Here is a 20752-nt window from a genome sequence, read left to right on the forward strand (position 1 = left end):
ACAACTTTTTGTGGAATTCTCAAAATGTAGAGTAAAATTTAGTTCAATTTTCGTGCGAGGTAGTTCATTCTTCCTATAAAACATTTCACTTTTTTCCGGTGTAGAGTGTTTGCTGCAAGTGAAATAATGGAAGTACCAATTGGACCAATTGGCGCCTTAAAAATATATCCACACAAAGAAAATTTCATTAAAATTTTTTACTACCAATGTATGCCCTAAGGTTGTTTGCACCAATCCTGAAAATATATATGCTTGAAGCAAAATGTGTTTGGGGTATATGTTACAGAAGCAATTTTTTTGAGGGTGTACATACATTTTTAAAAACGGGGTGCGACATTGCATTTTAAATATTTACTTCGAAAGAAACATACCTACCGCATAAATCAAAAATTAACAGTGCTTCGTATAGTCGACATCGATTGTGATGTTTGAATATATAAATGTTTATTCACCGCAAAAATTCAAATTTTGTTACAAATGCACTATTTCGTTGATAAATGCTTGAACTTCTCAAAGAAATTCAAAACACTTTATAATTTTTATATTTTATCTTAAGATGTCCAAACTCTATAGTCCTAAAATGTCGACCCACCCTTATACATATCAATCAAAACTTTTGGAAGAGAATTTGTTATCTTCATTTACACTAGTTGTTGTAAAAAACACTTGCTGTCACATAAGAGAATAATTGAGCGCATTCCTTCAGATATTTATGTACTCATTTCTAAAACAACTTTTGTGAGTGAAAAATCTTACAAATTTTTTGCGTCCGTCGGTTGTTCAAACAATTTACGAGAGAAAGGGAGAGAGCAAAAATCACACTCACCGGGCAAAGTAGAAAATTCTCCACTATCACGGATACCAGATATATGAATATATGTATGTAGAGCTAATATAAACATTGGAATAACACAACATAAATTAAATGCAGTTGATGGGTTAGCTTAGATAGAGTTAACAAATTTTAAGAATGGTCGATGGTCCATTCTCAAACAGCATCCAATGCCAGTCATTACGTATACGTTCCAGTGTCCACGATTACACTCTTTTAAATAAAAGTAATTTTTGAGGAGAAATACAACGTGTTACCGTCAATAAAACATGACAAATAAAGACATATCTCTTTAACAATGTGGAAATGTAGACTCCTAAAACTTATGCTTCATAATTTTTTATCGTATGTAATAGTTTTTTTAGTGAAGTCTTGAACGACTACGGAAAGACTTTTCTTCGTAACAAAAAAAAAATCTTTTGTCGTACACCAATTTCTTCTGCGGCATACATACACGTAACAGGTCCTACAAAACTGATTGATTCCGGTAAAGAAATAAAGTTTAAAGAAAAATTTTAACCATCAAAAATAGCTTTGGAATATATCTGAAACATTTTAATACTTGCCAGTCATTTGTGTCAATTATCGAAATGACTCATGTTATATGAAATATGAGAATGTTTGTGGCCCAGCCATGAATGATGAAGATTTATAATTACCCAAAACCAAATTTGAATTGATAAAATGATTTTTGTGCGTTATCTGTGTTGGTTCACAAAGATATAAATTGCACACATTGAAAACTAAAACTAAAGTGTAATGGCTATCGTATACACTGAAAGAATTAATATTGGAATAAAGGTTAGACATTTAAAAATAAAAATAAAATCATGTGTACAAAATGTGTGAATAAGAACATGCATTAACAATGTGTGATTATATTGTTATTATTGTTAGGCTCTCTGGAGCCCAAAGTGGTAATTTAATTTATTTTCTATACACAGCAAGAAATGTGTTTCAAATATTAGATTTTTTTAATAAAAAAAATGTTTCCATCACAGCCGATTTTCTTTTATGTTAAACACTCTTCTGTTCTGAAACGAATGGCTGTATTTCGCCAATATGTAGGGTGGCCAGACTGGCTTGATTATCAAGTTTTTTATGCGTGTCAAGTGATTTGTCAAATTTTTTGTATTTTTTTTCTTTCTATTTTATTCTAGCTACATATGTAATAAAACTTAACAAAGAAAATTTATATTTCTAAAAAACACATCGAAAGAGCGTATTCTTGGACTACTTATTAATAAAGAGGAACTCAACTTTGTTTTTATACATTTTACTGTTTAATTTTTCACTATTTCCTCCATTTTTCATTTTACTGTCCCAACTCTAAAAAAAAGATGCCTTTGTAATTTTTGTATTCTGATTTCTTTTAACGAACCAAGAAAAAAATTGTGCCCATAATGCCAAAATGGTAAACAAAACACTTGTCCACACATACATAAAATGCTGCTCTCAAGGCGAAAACACATACTGTTTTTTTTTCAATTCTCTTGGTTCCGAATGTCTATTCTCTTTACCTCGAATACTCATTCTCATATTAAAATTAAATAATATTTGGACTTAAGCATATCAAATTTTTGATCCTATCATAAAACAGTTTTCCGAAACAACATACAAGCGGTTTCACAGAAATTGCACTCTTTTGATTCTCTCGCTGTGTTATGTTGATATCTTTCGTCCACTCTCCCGGTTTCCATCTATATTTCTTTCTCTATACTCTCTCTCAGTCGTTCCCCGAATAAAATATCACAACATAACATATATATGTTCACTCGAAATTTGTAAATTTATATATGTTTACATTCACACATATTATTTTTATGAAAAATTCATGCCCCAAACATAATATATTCTAACATATTAACATATGTGTCCCAAACATTTAGTGCTAGTGTAGGAACATTACATGTTTGCACTTAAATATATTGTGTTTAAAAACTGTGCCCGAAACACATTTTGTTTATATCGGAACATATGAAAAGCATATTTGCCTAACAGTGTAACATCAAATGGCAAACACATTTCCACAGAAAGTGAGGATCTGATATTTGTATCTAAAATGATTTGTTTTCTTTTAATAAAGGTCTTTGGAATCAGCTTATGTGTGCTCAATAATCTGATCTATAAATAGAATTGCTTTACTTTATGTGTAGCATTGATGGCTATAATGAGCTAAATATTTACGATTTTTTCCCATGCTTTAGCTAGCTTCTAATAGGATTTCAAGGATAAGTTTAGTGAGAAAATTTTTTGTAATACTGGATTATTACATAATTCAAATTTTTGAGTCTTAGATAATCCAATGTTAAATAGATTTTTATTACTTTTACAATAAATTTATATACAATTACTTCCATTAACTAATGTAATACTTTTTCTCTCCGCTATTGGTTTCCTAAAATACTTCAACATTAAATATTCCAGGAACCACATACTAAGCGCCATAATACACAGCACATTTAAGCAGTTTAATGTTACAGCATAGTTTGCAGATTTATCCCTAATGAGACCTGAAAATAAATCCAATACAAATAGTAAATTAAGATGCCAGTGTATAATCCACATCCACCTTACCAATAAAAGGGCCACAGGCCAAAGAGAATAAACCCGCCATCAGTCGCTGTATACCCGATGCAGCGGGTAGCCTCTTAAGTGGGACATATTCGGGAATAATCAGTGACCAGAATACTGTGCGAAAAGCTTTGCTAAATCCCATCCAAAGAAAAATTCCAATCATTGTGTAGAAATCGTCGGTAACCGAGAGTAAGAAGCGACCCAGACACATGCCCAAAATACCAATGGTGAAAAATATTTTGTTGCTCAGCTTTAATTTGGACGTTATCACTGGTACCAGGAATCGTATTATCAGATCGCTGAACCCCATCAAGGACATGGCCAAAGCTATTTGAGGTAGGGCATAGCCAAAGTCGGATAGAATAAATGGCGTTAAAATAACAAAATTGACTTCGACGAAATTAGCCAGTGTTAAGCCAATCAGTAAATTAAGAAATGACATATCACGCAATAAATCCAAATCTAGAAAGGAAACAACACTCTTGAAGCAGGACTTATTAGATTTCACTTGACTTTTCTCTTCCTTCAAAGCGGGATTCTCATGATATTCATTCCCATTATACCCTGGCTTAAGGTGATGAGCACTTTTGTTTGTTAAACCATTTTCATGGCCGTTTAATTCAATTTTTGTCTCTTCTAAGAACTTTGAATCTTCTGTATTGAGTTTCTCTAATGCTCGAATGTCTTGCAACGGTGTTTTCATATGCCACCTTGCTGGCTGAAAGATAAGCGATCCTGCTACAGCATTCAAGGATAAAGCTGCAAAGCAAAACATTGTATACCTCATTCCAATCGAACTCATGAGATATGAAGCTAAATAGGGAAAGACAATGGGTCCGAGACCAGCTACGCCAAACCTTAAGGAAGCAGCTGAGCGTCGTTTCTCTTTGAAGAATGTATTAATGGCCATTGTTGAGGCAGATATAATGAAACTTCTTCCGAATCCTACAAAAAAAAAAAATAACGTTTTAATTTAAGCTGGTTCGCAACTGAATAGGTGACTTACCATAACAAAAGGAGAATGCAAAGATGAAGAATAGAAATGAATTTGCAAATGCACATGCAAATAGGCCAGCGAATGACAAGGTGCAACCAATCAGACTTACTTGGCGGTAAGAAAATCTTCGAAATAGTGGTCCATTAATAATACCTTCAAAAAAGTTACAAAGATTTATATCCCACACTACAATTGAAAACTTAGACAAGGATGTAAATGTGTCCACCAAAACAATCGTTCCTATGTCATACACCATCCATACCAACCCATTCTGAGTACAATCAGTCCAGTATATTTTACCCTCGCTGTCGTTCGTCCATCTTGCCTCTATAAGTTGCCCGAAATTCATATTCTATCTTTATGAAATTTTGTATTCTAATATTCCTTAAAAGCCACTTAATATCGTCACATATCATTTCTTTTATATCTTTTTTAGACAAAATCACCCGATATATAGTTATTCGCACATTACCCTAATTTACAATGTCTTAGATCACGGTGAAATTCTAGCCATATCCGTCCGCGACGTCAAGAAGCTTACTGAGCTTCTAGATTCCGCACTCATTTATATCCATATTCCTTACGCTGCTTTGAAATTCCCTTAGTGAGAGCTCAAAGTACCTTGTAGTTATATTGGACAACAACACCCAAAAAAAAGTGAACCCACCGTGGAAGAAAATGTAGGTTTATTTTAGAAAATTTGAACTAAAATAGTTTTCTAATTGCAACATGTTACAAATAAGTTAATAATTTTTGTTAGATTGAAGAAATTTTATTAAAAATAATTATTTTTTTTCTCTTGTATAAGAAAATTTCATATGTTGAAAGAAAAAATTGGATTTAAAAATTGTTAAAATGTCTTTAGCGCTATACGAAGTTCATGACAGGTACAATTTTAGTAAAATTTACTCATTTGAGAGACTTATGAACTCAATTTAAGCAAACTTCTGCCATTTTAGGAAAATATGAACTATTTTATTTTTTAGTAAAATTGTGCACTATATTTGTATTCAACTTTTTTTTTTCTTATTTTGAGTTCACTCATTAAAGTTAGCAAAAAATTATTCAATTAAGGAACATTTAATCATATTGTGCAAAATTTAACTAAAATCAACTAATCTTCATGAACTAAAATAAAGTTCAGTTGGTATTAGAGCCCCTTTTTTCTGGATGAAGGCGGACTTTAAATCAACTCTGAGGAAATGATCATTTAATTTTTTATTTTCAATGTAAAATTTTCATTTTAACACCGAATACAAACAAATAGGTCTAATAAAATTGATGTCTTTTTTCGTTAATTTTTTTTATGGCAATAAAATAAGATTTCCCTGATCCCACGTCATCACTTTTTGGTCAATATGAAATGTAGATGAACATTTCATATTGACCAAAAAGTAGGTCTAGAACAGCAATACTTTTTTGAAAACTGAAAACATGAAAAAATAAAACAAAAATCGACCTTTGTGTAAATCTTTTATAACTTCACAGAAAAAATATCATCAAAATATTTCCAATGAAAAAGTTTATTAAAGTTGAAAAAAATTAAAGTCAATTTAGAAAATGATTGAACATTTTTAATTTTTCAATTAAAATATTAATTATCCCAGTTCATATTTTAATTAAATAAAATACTATATTAAATACCATTGAAAATTTCGTTCGGAAGTAATTAGTTTAAATCTAAAGAAAAATTCAACTAAAAGTCAACTATAAGCGGAAATTTCATAAGAAAATATAAACTTATATCAACTTACAAGAAAAAATTTTCATCTTAAGGAAAAACAGTTATAAACAATAAACAAAATAAAATTAAATGTACCGAATAAATCAATTAAATTTTTAATCAAGCATATTTTTATTTCTAATTAATTCTGTGTTTGATACTATAATTTTCGTGATTGAAGAATTTTCAATAAAAATGTTAATTGGATCAATTAATTTCGTGATTGAATCAGAAAAAGGTTTTTCTGTGTTCGCATAATCCAAAAATTAATTTTTACAAACTTTCAATTGAAAGCATCTCTACTTTTCATTTAAGCACAGAAAAAAATATCACCAACATATTTCCAATTAAAAAGTTAATTGAAGTTGAAATTTTTTTCAATTAATAAATTAATTGATACAATTAACTTTTTAATCATGATAGAAACATTAAGTTATTTAAGTCAATGATTGAAAATTTTAAAATTTGTAATTAAAAAATTAATTGATACAATTAACTTTTTAATCTAATTCGGAAGTCTAATTAAAAATGTATTTCAAACAATCATTTGTTAATCCAAATAAAAACTCTAAGCCAATTCAGAAAGTAATTAAAAATAGTTACCTTTTTTAATTAATAAATTAATTGAGTTTTGCAATCAACATCAATTAAATTTTTAATTGAATCAATTAAAAAATTAATTGAAATTTGCTGAAAAAATCAATTAATTTTTTAATCAAGAATTTTTTCTATGCCCAATTAAAACCGTGATTGATACTATCATTTTTGTTATTGAAGACATTTCAATTAAAAAATTAATTGGATCAATTAATTTGGTGATTGAATCAGAAAAATTTTTTTTTTGTGTGAGCATTCTAGTAACTTAGCACCAATATCCTAAAATATTTTTCCTCAGTTGTTTAAAATACGTCTCAGTTGTTTAAAATACGTATCTGTCAAATGTATCTCCTACCAGATAGAAAACAATGTTACAACACATACCTGTTACCCCCGATACAGCAATTTGTGTATTGATAATTGTTGTTAACTGGGAACTGGATATTTTCAAATCCACCAAATGGTCTCGGAATATTATACCAAACTGATGTGCGGCCGCAAAAGTTACCATCTGCAAAAATGGATCACAATTTCCCGTTGAAAGTCATGACAAATCAATCAATTGTATGCCATACTCACCATATTGAGACCAGTGGCAATAGCCACTAGCCAACCCCAGCCACCATCTGGTGCCACAAAGTTATCACCCAAATCACTTTTATTGCGTCTTTTACTTTTCTGTTTGCTTGTAGGATTTTTGGCCTGTTTTGGTATAGCATCATAAATTTCTGAATTATTTCGGATTTCCATATGCTTCAGATTTATTGTGACGTTTTTCCCGTCATTATCACATAACTTGGTTTGCTGGTCCATTTGTAAAGATCGCAATACTGTGCAAAATTCTGTTAAGTACTAGTGGCAGCGTGAATATCGTAGAATACCGTAGTGACTCTCCACCGGGTGACTGAGAACCATAAATCTGTGAGATTGGTTGTTTTCAAATTAGCGATATGAATATTTATGAATGCCAAACAAACCACTGACATAAATCACATTTGGATTATTGCTTACCACTAACAAACTTAACTCTAATCAAAGATCAATTAAATCATTTCAATATTTATATTTTAATTAAACCAATTTTTACAACTTTTTCCGTTGTTCTTTGCAAGAGTTGGTCTAATTTGCAATGATTGCAAATAGACGGACTGTTGCGGACAATGAAATAGAGTCCGCGGTAGAATACAACCTAACACATTGGCTAACTAACAACGACTGATTACAATGGAATCTGTGTGAAAGCGTTTGTTAAAGGGTTTAAATTAGTATTGATAACAATTACACTGTGTGTATAAAATCAAATTGAAAAAATCATATGAAACAGCGTTTACAACAAGCTTTCGATATTCACCACTTAGTTTTATTGCGAAATATTTGAGGTCATTGAATTTGTGTTAGAATTTTAAATGACAAACATTCAAATTTAAATTTACTCAGAATGAGTAGTAGAAGAATCCAAAAAAAGTCTTTCAAACATCCGCAAATATCTAATACAATGTTTTTTGGTACGTCATTATATACATGTATATACATACATATATATACCCTACACCATTGGGCCATTGAAACAAGTCTCTTGTGTTTATAAAATTATCAAAAATAAAATGTATTTCATATTAGGAGCAGTTAGAGAATTTCAATATTGTATTTAATGGTCTCAGAGAAACTTACTATTTTATAGATATAGTCTCATAAATAAATAAATAAATATTCTAAGTAACATTTTTTGTAATTTAATTTAATATTCAATTGTTACACAAATTATGGAAATGCTCATCACTTGGGTTTCGTGTCTTGGTCTTGACTTTATACTGATTTTGTATAAAGAACGTTTTCTTGTTGTGATGAAAACAAATAAAAATTAATTTCGCGTATTCATACAATATTGATTCTTGACTGTTTGAATAAAAACCTTTTTTGATTAGTTTTCAAACATTACACCGGTGAAATTAGAACCGAAAACTATTAAGGCACAAAGGAGGTTATTACCGACAAATTTTGACAAAATTCTTATTTGGCAAAGCAACGATTGCTAACTGTTAAAGGTTTCAACATCTTACTGATAAATAGCTGTCCCCCACTTTGGGGATTTTTGATACGATAATTCTATCATATTTATTTCAAAAGTTATAAAGGTTTCAAATCATATTTTTAATTACCAAAAAAATTTATTAAAAAAATCTTAAAAATACATACGAGTGCTTTTAAAGACCTTTCCAACGGTATATTATATTTAGACCATTGCTTAGTCGAAAGCGCCAAAAATTTGCACAAAAACTCACTAACTTGTTTATATGGGGGCAATACCTAAATCTGATCCGATTTTAACCAAATTCGGCACACTTGAAGAAACTATTAAATATACTCTTTGTGCAATATTTAAATCAAATCAGAGTAAAATCGTGGCTTTAGGACCATATAAGTGCATATCGGGCGTAAGATATATATGGGAGTTATATCTAAATCTGATCCAATTTCAACTATATTCGGTGTGCGTAGCTAGAATGTTAATTCATCCACTAGTGCAATATTTAAAATAAATCGTAGTGACACTTTGGTCTCGGAGTGAACTAAATCTAAATCTGAACCCATGTTCACCAAATGTGACACAATTGAATATATCGCTAATTGTACTCCTTGTGCAAAATTTGAAGCAAATCAAAGTAAACCTCTGGCTTCTGGGACCATATAAGCGAAGTAACACTTTATTTTGTCAGTACCTCCAAGGAACTCCCTTGTACGAAGTTTCACCATGATCGGATAATAATTCAGGGGGATGAGTTTCCATAAACGAAACTTATACCCTCTTTTTGAAAACGCATTCGGAAGAAAAGCAGTCGAATTCGAATCAATTTGGGTTTCTGTATTATCCTTTACCTGGGGAGGTGACATTTTTTTGCGTATTCTGTGACGCCCTTTTGACCCCCTTTTAATATTAATATATATAAATAAAAATAGTATAAATATAAATGAACAGGCACTTTATTTCAAAAGTCTTAGGGCCATTTTCTCAATGTCTTGTTATTATTGATCGTGTCGATAAAACAGCTGATCCCACACAAACATTTTACTAACCGGTAGTCTATCCTCCTATTAAGTTTTAATCGGAGAATGAGGAACTGGTCATAATTCTTTATACAAAAACATGTGTTGTGGTGGTAAATTTTACCATTACGTCGACAGTAAAGGTTATACTGTACATCGATAGTATTTTTAAATTTTTGGTCTGAGAATTTATTCAAATTTTAACAATGTTTTACTTTTTTTAGACATATGGTATATGTTCGTTTCCAACTCGATCACAAAATATGGAGTTGCTTGTCGACAGAGAGGAACCAAAACAGTGTAAGTTACATGAAACGCTTTTTAAATTTTACATTTCTTGAGATTTTCAATGCACACACAGTTTAATTCACATATCTTTTATTGAAAATGCGGCTGTCATTGATTACACTCAACAAAATACTCCAACAGACAACTTAAAAATATAGGTAATAACATTAACCTTATGAAGATAATATATGTCCCACTTGTTCATTGGTGTACCAGTTTAACCAGCCCATTTGGCACGCAACCAGGGTTGCCATTGTGGTCCGATCAGACCAAAATTGGTCCAAACAATTTTTAAATTTGGTCCGATGGTCGAACCAAATGGAATTTGGTTGATTTTGGTCCATTTTCGTCAAATCGTAATTTTTCAAAATTTTCTATAGACATAAAATTTTAAAAAATTGTCTGTAGAAATAAAATGTTGAGAAAATTTTCTGTAGAAAAAAAATTTAACAAAACTTTCTATAGAAATAAAATTTTACTAAATGAAGGAAGAAATGAAATTTTGGCCAAATTTCCTATAGAAATGAAATTTTGACTAAATTTCCTATAGAAATGAAAATTTGACTAAATTTCCTATAGAAATAAAATTTTGACAAAATTTTCTACAGAAACAAAGATTTAGACAAAATTTTCTATATAAATAAAAAATTGACAAAATTTTGTTTAGAAATAAAATGTTGTTAACATTTTGTATAGAAATAAAATTTTGACAACATTTTTTATAGAAATAAAATGTTGACAAAATTTTTTATAGAAATAAAATTTTGACAAAATGAAGGAAAAAATTAAATTTTGGCCAAATTTCCTATAGAAATGAAATTTTGACTAAATTTCCTATAGAAATGAAATTTTGACTAAATTTCCTACAGAAATAAAATTTTGACAAAATTTCCTATAGAAATGAAATTTTGACAAAATTTTCTTTAGAAATAAAATTTTGACAAAATTTTCTACAGAAAAAAAGATTTAGACAAAATTTTCTATAGAAATAAAAAATTTACAAAATTGTGTTTAGAAAAAAATGTTGTTAAAATTTTGTATAGAAATAAAACTTTTGACAACATTTTCTATAGAAATAAAATGTTGACAAAATTTTCTACAGAAAAAAAATGTTGACAGAATTTTCTATAGAAATAAAATTTTGACAGAATTTTCTATAGAAATAAAATTTTGGAAAATTTTTAACTTTTAATTGATATTAATTTAATTTGGAAAAATGGTTCGCTGGTACGAATTTTGGAAAAATGTTGGTCCAAAATAAAAATTCATTGTGGCAACGCTGCACACAACAAACATTTGAGATTAACTTTGCGTTCTACTATACGAACTATTGAAGTACATGTGCAGTTCTTTTATTTCCGAGTGTAACAATATGTCGATCAGTTCTTTGTATTACACAAATCAATGCACACACACACGTATTCGCAAATAATTGCCCCGATCGTTTATCCAGACGAATTTTTACGATAACGTACGATTCGAGTACGCCTAACGATTTCAATGGTATTCAAGTTTATTCATAGACACAAATGTAAAACGAGGGATATTTACAGTTAGAGCTTTTTATACAGAGAATGTTGGTAACTCGTACTTGGGGATTTTTATATCACTCTGTTAAATTATAGAGGTTTATATGAAAAGGTAAAATGGAATTCGTGTAGTGTTTCATTTACTGTCGACATGAGAGGCGAATTTAAGTGTGATAATATGACAAATATATGGGGGAAGTTGTCAACTTTTGAGAGTGTCCAAATGTGAGAGAATTCAATTTATATCCTATTATACATTAAAGAACGACATAACAAACTACATTATGTTTGTGATCACATAAATAAATTCAAGAAAAAACGTAATTAATAAAGAAAAAATTTATTCGCCGTTACTATATGTAGAATTTAAATTAAACATCGACTATCTTAATTCATTGCTGCTAGCCGCATCCTTTTTGCACAACCTTAGAGCGACATATTCGAGGGACCACATACTAAGCGCCAACAAACACAGAGCATTTAAACAATTCAGTGTCACCGCATAGTTCGAAGAATTGTCTCGTATTAGACCTGAAATAAAAGAAAATGATAAAACTCTTACGTAATTCACCAGTACTTTTTGTAAATTTTTGAGTACCTATAAGAGGACCACATGCCAAGGAGAATGTTCCTGCCATAACGCGTTGTAAGCCAGATGCGGCCGGTAGCCTATTAAGGGGAATATACTCAGGAATAATAAGTGACCAAAATATTGTACGAAAAGCTTTGCTAAACCCCATCCAGAGAAAAATCGCAAACATTACATAAACGTCTTTGGTGAACGGTAGAAGGAATCGGCCCAGACACATGCCGAGAGATCCAAATGTAAAAAACACTTTATTGCTCAATTTCAATTTGATCGCTATGAGGGGTATGAGAAAACGCAGGATAAGATCACTGAAGCCCATCAGTGACATGGCCAATGCTATTTCGGGTAAGGCATAGCCAAAATCGGACAAAACGAATGGTGTTAAAACCACAAAATTCACCTCGACGAAATTTGCCAGCGTCAAACCCATGACCAAATTTAGAAAAGACAAGTCACGCAAAAGATCCAGATCAAGGAATGAAACAATACTCGTACTAAAAGATTTGTTACGCTTATCCTTATTCTTCTCCTCCACCTCCTCCTGCATTTTGTCTATACATTTATCTAAATAAATTATTTCACGATATTCATTCATGTAAATCATATCGTCATTAGTGATATTTCTTGTTGCCGGCATTAGGTGAAGATTAGTATTGTTTGTGTTGTTTTCCTCCAAGGATTCCGAATTTAGTTGATCTGATTTATTTTCATAGCGAGAAGCTTTTAAAACTGTGGATTCATCCTTATGAAGTTTCGGTAAATTCCCAATATCGTTCGACTCTTTTCTTTTATGCCATTTTACGGGTTGGAAGAGTAGTGATCCAACAACTGCGTTTAATGATATAGCTGCAAAACAAAACATTGTGTATCTCCTACCAATCGAACTCATTAGATATGTTGCTAAATATGGAAAGACTATGGATCCCAAACCATCTACACCAAATCCCAAGGCGGTCGCTGAGCACCTCTTCTTGGCGAAAAAGGTATTTACTCCAACGATTGAAGAAGATACAATTAAACCTCTACCAAAACCTAAAAGACATTAAATTTTTTAATTGAATTTATTGCTAAAGTTAATTGTATTTACCTAAACTTACCATAACAACAGGAGAATGCTAAGATAAAAAATAGAAACGAATTTGCAAAGGCACATGCAAATAGACCAGAAAAACTTAAAGCACAACCAATCAAGCTTACTTGGCGACAAGAGAGTCGTCGAAAGAGTGGGCCATTCAATATACCTAAAAATAAAAATTAAATAGACATGTATTTTCTGTGTACCGGGCGGACGACTTGCGAGTATACAATCATTGCATTTTTATTCTTTCGATTTCCATGAAATTTGGAACTTACTCGAGTTAAAATCAAAGGAAATTGTCCACATTCTGAGCAAAAAGTAAGGTGAATTTTTGATATTAAAAATCTGCATTATTTTAAATCAAGTCCATGTCCTGTCGATAAAACAGATATGCCAAAATATGTTCTTATCCTCGAAACATACTAAATAGTCCCTTTTGGAAATTTAAACATCACCCTACTTTTTGTCCACAATAGGAAACCTCATAGAAACCAATATTGAAATTTGATATCTGGGGCAGCTAGGCGATACGCTTTGACCCAAATTTCAATCAAATTGGTTTATACAACTCATATGTATGTCCTGCATGAATCTTTTCATTTGAAGGCTTCTCCTTACCTATCCCACCTGATACAGCAATTTGGGTATTGATAATCGTTGTCAGCTGGGAGTTAGATATTTTCAGATCTACCATGTGTTCCCCGAAAAGTATACCAAACTGATTGGATGCAGCGAATGTTACCATCTACAAAGCGTAACATATTGGTTTTGTTCTATTAATACGTCTTGAAGTCGATTTCGTACTCACCGTATTGAGGCCACTGGCCATTGCTACCAACCATCCCCAACCGCCATCTGGTGCCACAAAATTTTCACCCATGTCACTTTTATTGCGCCTCATCTTTTTGGTAACATTTTTAGGCAAGGCAGGATTATGGCAACTATTATTAGCATTTACGAAATCTTCGGAATTCATTAAAATTTTCTTCGAATTATTGTTGTGGGCCGCACCCAGTTTATTTGTTTCCTCCATAATCTGGATTACAAATCTCCAAATGTACCTTTGAAGCTAATTAGGATCACATGACTAATGTATGCCCTTGGAAAAACACTTTCTAATACTTATTAAAATATTTAACATTATTTTTAATATTTCATCCACTTCGGAGCCTAAAACAGAATTATAAACCATCAAGAGTGGGGCGATTGGTGACTTTACAATATGTTACTTACCAATTGATCACTCAATCCTTGTAATTCAATCCAAAATGAAAAAAAAATATTTTCTCCCGTTAATTAGCTAAAAGTTTTTTTCGAAATAAATATAATTCCAAATTTTTTCTAAATATTTTAAAGGAACTTGCAACTTGAAATGACCTGCAGGTTGGTTGAATAATAGCGACTGATTACATTGGATTCTGTGTGAAATCGTTTGTTGTCGATTTATTGATAACAAATATTTACGGGTGATTCCAAAACAAATGGCTTGACAGACATTTCTATTTATTTAAATGACGTACTAGCCACGTTAGTAAACATAGAGTATGGATGGAGTATAGGCAAATATTCGACTACAATGGATCTCAAATCGTGTTCCAGAATCAGTTTCCCGTTTAGTCAAAAATCAATCTTAATTAATAATGACTTTCAGCGAATACACTAGTTTACAAAATATTTTTTTTTTCATGTACATTTGATGAGAGATGACTTTTGATCTGCTGAATACGAAAATGAAGGTTAAAATTTTTTTTCTGGAACAGTTTTGAGATATCTCGTTATTTTTATACCCTCCACCATAGGATGGGGGTATATTAACTTTGTCATTCCGTTTGTAACACATCGAAATATTCGTCTAATACCCCATAAAGTATATATATTCTGGGTCGTGGTGAAATTCTGAGTCGATCTAAGCATGTCAGTCCGTCCGTCCGTCTGGTGAAACCACGATAACTTCCCAACGAAACAAGTTATCTACTTGAAACTTGGCACAAGTAGTTGGTATTGATGTAGGTCGAATGGTATTGCAAATGGGCCATATCGGTCCACTTTTACGTATAGCCCCCATATAAACGGATCCCCAAATTTGGCTTGCCGATCCTCTAAGAGAAGCAAATTTCATCCGATCCGGCTGAAATTTGGTACATGGTGTTGGTATATGGTATCTTAAAACCATGCAAAAATTGGTCCACATCGGTCCATAATTATATATAGCCCCCATATAAACCGATCCCCCGATTTGGCTTGCGGAGCCTCTAATATGGTATCTAACAACTATGCAAAAATTGGTCTACATCGGTCAATAATTATACACTCAAAAAAAAGTGAACTCTCTATTTCACTAAAGCCATATTAACTTTATATTAGTTCATAGAATCATTATGTTTGGACAAAGTTTTTTTTAGTGCGTATGTTAGTTAAATGAACTAAAAAACGGGAAAAAGTTATACACAAATAAAGCATAAAGATTTCCTAATTTCGTATTTCTTACAAAATAGTTCATTATTTCTTTAAATTTGTAAAGTTTACCAAAAATGTGTCCATCATGAACTTCGTATGTCACTAAAGACATTCTTGCAATTTTGAACTCCAAGATTTCTCTTAAAACTACAAAATTTTCTTTAACTACTGAAAAAATTTAGTTACGTCTAATAAATTTACTTGAATTTGTCGAAAAATATTTACTTATTTTTGCCATATCGGAGTGCTGCCAGCGCTTGTAATACCGTTTAGTTAAAATTTTCTAAAAAAGTTCCAAATTTTCTAAAATTAATCGAAAGTTATCTTTCCTGGTGGGTTCACTGTTTTTTCAGTGTATATAGCCCCCATATAAACCGATCACCAGATTTGACCTCCGAAGCCTCTTGGAAGACCAAAATTCATCTGATTCAGTTAAAATTTGGTACGTGGTGTTAATATATGGCCTCAAACACCAATGCAAAAATTGGTCGAAATCAGTCCATAATTACAATAGACCACACAGAAAAAAAAGTGTCTTGTAAATTTAAGGACCATTTTGACTTCCACATAGTTCAACAAATTTACTGTAATATAGTTCATTTTTCGTAACCACAACGAAAATTAACTTAGCTAAAGCAAAACTTATAAAAATTCAGTAAATGTTTTTTAGTTCACTAACTACGAAATGGGAAGGATTTTTCCTTAAATAAATTTCCAACACAGTAGTTAATGCATCGTTGATTCTATTATAAAAATACATGGGCAATATAAAAATCTTACTACGAAATGTGGACAATTTACTAAGACAAAATTTTGTATGGAAAAAAATTTTTGTAGTAAAAATTAACTTAACGACATTACCGATTCGTACGATGACTACCTACAGATTATTTCCCTTTTTATTATATGTTGGAGTGTTTTTACTCACATTGAAAATTTTAGTTAAAATAGAATAAAAATTAGTTAATATAATCCTTGACAGGTGTATATAATTTTTATAGATTCCTCATAGATTTGCTATATATTTTACCTTAACTTATAGATAGAATTCCTACTCATCAATAAACGTGCTACTGGAAAATGTGAGTGCATCATGCGAGGGAGTTTTTAGAGACATTTTGTGTATATCTCGTATGATTGTTTGTGTTTGTTATTGCGTCATTTATGCTGTTGTTGGTTGTTTTGATTCTAGAGACAATGGAATGTTCCTTGTGTGTTGTTGGTATCTTTTGTGGTGAGAGTTGTTTTTTTGCAATAGCAAGATCAGAAAGGGAACGTGTGTGTGTGGAGTTGTTTTTCTTTACGGCAGGTATGCATCCCTTATGACTATTTGTGTCTTTCAGTTTTATTGTTGCATTCAGTTATGTTGATGCATTTATGAAGTGCACACGTGGATTTAATTTTGCAAAATTGTACGTGCGGTATTGGTGTTTATTAATGAAAATACATTTATTTCGAAACATTTTAGAAACTGAGAAGTGAATGATGTGATGTTAGAGGAATCAAAAACGCTTTTTATTGATAAAAAACAAATAACAGATTAAAGAACTGTATATTTCTGTTAATATGTTAGTTTAAAATTAGTGCGGATTTTAAATTGATTTACATAAAAAATATACAACATGAGTGGTAATAGGATGATTTATATTTATTCTACATCTGGATCACAGGTTGAGAAGCATCCATTTTTTTGAATCTATATTTTTTATGTTACAGCAATTCCTACAGGTGAGTACTAAGTTCGAGTTTAGCCGCTAAAATTAAAAATAAATCACTAAGCAAAGTATAAAATTATACGTCTTCGATACAAATTTAAATATAACTTGATGGAGAATAGCCCAAATCAAGTTTTTTATAAAGATTATTTTTTATAATGGATTATTAAAGAAAACTTATCATGGAAATTGCAATTTTAGCCGCTAAACTCGAACTTAATATCCACCTTAAATACTAAATGCTATACTGACAAGTGGAAATTATGTCTAATTTTATAATATTTTTTATTTCAATTATATTCTGAGAATAATTTCAATAACGTCCCATTTGTCCATGGATATGATTCCAATAATGTACCTACTGGATGGATTTTTCAATGTGGTAAGTTTTTCTGTAAACGGTATTTTGTCCGTTTTTAATAAAACCAAAATTTCAATTTATTAAAAATTATTTTTTTCAATTGCAGGTAGACAGGTCTCGTAATGGTAATTTTTTGAATATTCTTACACTGAAAAAACAGTGAACCCACCAGGAAAGATAACTTTCGATTAATTTTAGAAAATTTGGAACTTTTTTAGAAAATTTTAACTAAACGGTATTGCAAGCGCTGGCATCACTCCGATATGGTAAAAATAAGTAAATATTTTTCGACAAATTCAAGTAAATTTATTAGACATAACTAAATTTTTTCAGTAGTTAAAGAAAATTTTGTAGTTTTAAGAGAAATCTTGGAGTTCAAAATTGCAAGAATGTCTTTAGTGACATACGAAGTTCATGATAGACACATTTTTGGTAAAATTTACAAATTTAAAGAAATAATGAACTATTTTGTAAGAAATACGAAATTAGGAAATCTTTATGCTTTATTTGTGTATAACTTTTTCCCGTTTTTTAGTTCATTTAACTAACATACGCAAATAATTATTTGACTAAAATAAACTTTTTCCAAACATAATGATTCTATGAACTAATATATAGTTAATATGGCTTTAGTGAAATAGAGAGTTCACTTTTTTTTGAGTGTACTGTTTAATACTAATTAAGCTGATATCCTTATTGGCTCTAGGAAATACTCTTGAAAACCGTAAGTTAAAGATCAATATGAACGATAGAATTAATTAATTAATAATATTTTTCTTATATTTTGTATAACTTCAGATGCCTCTAAGCCAAATCCGCCCAACAAAAGTTAGCCAAAATCGATGAAATTGGACAATTCAATTGAATATAGCAACTTATGCCACATATATCTTTCATATGGATAGAAAACATGGACATTTAAATTAATTAGTTTAGTCCTAATAACATAGAATATTACTCTTTTGAAGAAGCAATTACTAACTACCGACAAGTAAATGCGTCCAACGTACTAATAAAAATATTTCCTTTATTGTATATCATAAGCCATAGTTTTGTGTAATATAATAATAATTCTTTGAAATAAAATACTGGTGGTTATAGAAAATTGACTTGTTTTGTACGAAAAATTTCTTAGTTGTGTACAGGCTTTTTGTACTTTTGATTCCTCAATTTCTCTACTTTTTTGAAAATTATACCGACAAACAGTTTATTTCAAACCAATTTCTTAATACATGGTTCCCAAAAAATTGTTAATTTTTCCGGATAGCAGGAATATTTTGAATGAGTTTAACTATATTCTTCCCACAGCATAGTAATAATGAACTAAAATACGATGTAATACATGAACTAATTTATAAGAAAATCATGAACTTATCTAGATGAAAAAAATCTTTGGCGCCAAATCATGGTCATTCTTACTATGGGTTAGTTCATTTTTCATAAAAAATAGTAAACTTTTTTTTCGGTGCAGTTGAAATTTGGTACGTGATGTTAGTATATGGTATCCGACAACCATGCAGGAATTGGTTCATATCAGTCCATAATTATATATAGGCTCCATATAAACCGATCCCCAGATTTGACCCCGGGTGCCTTTCGGAGAAGCAAAAGTCATCCGATCTGGTTGAAATTTGGTACGTGGTGGTAGCATATGATATTCAGGTTAGGTTAGGTTAGGTGGCAGCCCGATGTATCAGGCTCACATAGACTATTCAGTCCATTGTGCTACCAAATTGGTGAACTTCTCTCTTATCACTGAGTGCTGCCCGATTCCATGTTAAGCTCAATGACAAGGGACCTCCTTTTTATAGCCGAGTCCGAACGGCGTTCCACATTGCAGTGAAACCACTTAGAGAAGCTTTGAAGCCCTCAGAAATGTCACCTGCATTACTGAGGTGGGATAATCCACCGCTGAAAAACTCTTTGGTGTTCGGTCGAAGCAGGAATCGAACCCACGACCTTGTGTATGCAAGGCGGGCATGCTAACCATTGCACCACGGTGGCTCCTATGATATTTAACAACCATGCCAAAAGTGGTCCATATCAGTCCATAATCATATATAGCCCCCATATAAACCGATCCTGAGATTTGGTTTTGGAGCCACTTGGAGGCTCCCGAGTCAGTTGAAATTTGGTACATTGTGCTAGTATACGGCCGTTAACAACCATGCCTAACTAGGTCCATATCGGTCTATAGTTATATATAGCCCTCAGATAAATCGATCCCCAATCACACAAAAATTGGTCCATATCAAGTTCATAATTGTATATAGCCCCCATATAAGCGACCCCCATATTTCAATATATACCACGTATGGACTAACTCACAATTTAGAAAACGATGTTAAGAAGTTTTAAGATACCACAACCCAAGTAATTCGATTGTGGACAGTGTTTCGTAGAAGTTTCTACGCAATCCATGGTGGAGGGTACATAAGATTCGGCCTGGCCGAACTTACGACCGTATATACTTGTTTCAGTTAAAGACAAATGGAGAGAAAATATTACTTTCTGTTGACTGGCTGTTAAAGCCTAACGGAGCTACATGAAAACGACCGTTAGTGTTTTTATTTTGATTAAAAAATTGATCGTGTCAATTAGCTTTTTAATCGAAAATGTTCAAAATTACAATCATATTTTTAACTGACTTAGTCTTCCCAGTTTGATTAAAAAATTAATTATATCAATTTTTTTAATTGAAAAAATCAACTTTTTAATTGGAAATATTTTGGTGATATGTTTTTGTGTGTATTATATATAAAATTATATGCTCAATATAAAGATCTACGCAAAGTGAATTTTAAATGAAATTAATTAATAGACAAAATTATTAAGGATGAAATTTTCTTATTTATTTTAATTTTATTTTAAATAGTTTAAACATAAATTGGCTCAAAAAAGTTAACTTCAGGAAAGAAAATACATTTAAAAACGCCGATATCACAAAACTAAGAAAATTTATTA

The 20752-nt window shown here is 31.1% G+C and overlaps 2 protein-coding genes and 1 long non-coding RNA gene across 4 annotated transcripts; 1 reads left to right on the forward strand and 2 right to left on the reverse strand.

Annotated features, from left to right (window-relative positions):
- Positions 1 to 3115: 3115 nt before the first annotated feature.
- On the reverse strand, positions 3116 to 7923 carry LOC142228059 (monocarboxylate transporter 6-like). 2 transcript variants are annotated; one of them, XM_075298359.1, is made up of 6 exons: positions 7738 to 7923; positions 7306 to 7645; positions 7111 to 7237; positions 4416 to 4559; positions 3410 to 4354; positions 3116 to 3345 (listed from the first exon to the last, which is right to left on the reverse strand). In XM_075298359.1, exons 2-6 carry the CDS (start codon positions 7537 to 7539, stop codon positions 3173 to 3175), a joined length of 1623 nt encoding a protein of 540 aa, XP_075154474.1. In that variant the 5' UTR covers positions 7540 to 7645; positions 7738 to 7923; the 3' UTR covers positions 3116 to 3172. The 2 variants fall into 2 exon arrangements, with proteins under 2 accessions (XP_075154474.1, XP_075154475.1); XM_075298360.1 differs by having other exon boundaries at positions 7711 to 7923.
- A 3986-nt stretch (positions 7924 to 11909) lies between these two features.
- On the reverse strand, positions 11910 to 14828 carry LOC142228061 (monocarboxylate transporter 6-like). Its single transcript, XM_075298361.1, has 6 exons — positions 14489 to 14828; positions 14064 to 14425; positions 13874 to 14000; positions 13275 to 13418; positions 12187 to 13209; positions 11910 to 12119 (listed from the first exon to the last, which is right to left on the reverse strand). The coding sequence occupies exons 2-6, from the start codon at positions 14286 to 14288 to the stop codon at positions 11971 to 11973; spliced, it is 1668 nt and encodes a 555-aa protein (XP_075154476.1). The 5' UTR covers positions 14289 to 14425; positions 14489 to 14828; the 3' UTR covers positions 11910 to 11970.
- Positions 14829 to 18395: 3567 nt separating this feature from the next.
- On the forward strand, positions 18396 to 18893 carry LOC142231768 (uncharacterized). The gene is made up of 2 exons (XR_012720910.1): positions 18396 to 18512; positions 18587 to 18893. It is a non-coding gene; the product is annotated as an uncharacterized LOC142231768 (long non-coding RNA).
- The last annotated feature ends 1859 nt before the right edge of the window (positions 18894 to 20752 follow it).

This window comes from Haematobia irritans, chromosome 3 (assembly GCF_050003625.1).
Source record: "Haematobia irritans isolate KBUSLIRL chromosome 3, ASM5000362v1, whole genome shotgun sequence".
Taxonomy (NCBI): Eukaryota; Metazoa; Arthropoda; class Insecta; order Diptera; family Muscidae; genus Haematobia; species Haematobia irritans.

What these genes read in the sequence shown, in the direction of transcription:
- LOC142228059 (XM_075298359.1), bottom strand. Translation starts at nt 7,539, where the DNA reads ATGGACCAGCAAACCAAGTTATGTGATAATGACGGGAAAAACGTCACA. An exon ending in TGCTGTATCGGGGGTAACAG is followed by an intron (nt 4,560 to 7,110) that starts GTATGTGTTGTA and finishes ACTTTTTTGAAG; the next exon opens with GTATTATTAATGGACCACTA. An exon ending in GGCCTGTGGCCCTTTTATTG is followed by an intron (nt 3,346 to 3,409) that starts GTAAGGTGGATG and finishes ATTTATTTTCAG; the next exon opens with GTCTCATTAGGGATAAATCT.
- LOC142228061 (XM_075298361.1), bottom strand. Translation starts at nt 14,288, where the DNA reads ATGGAGGAAACAAATAAACTGGGTGCGGCCCACAACAATAATTCGAAG. An exon ending in TGGCCAGTGGCCTCAATACG is followed by an intron (nt 14,001 to 14,063) that starts GTGAGTACGAAA and finishes TACGCTTTGTAG; the next exon opens with ATGGTAACATTCGCTGCATC. An exon ending in GGCATGTGGTCCTCTTATAG is followed by an intron (nt 12,120 to 12,186) that starts GTACTCAAAAAT and finishes CTTTTATTTCAG; the next exon opens with GTCTAATACGAGACAATTCT.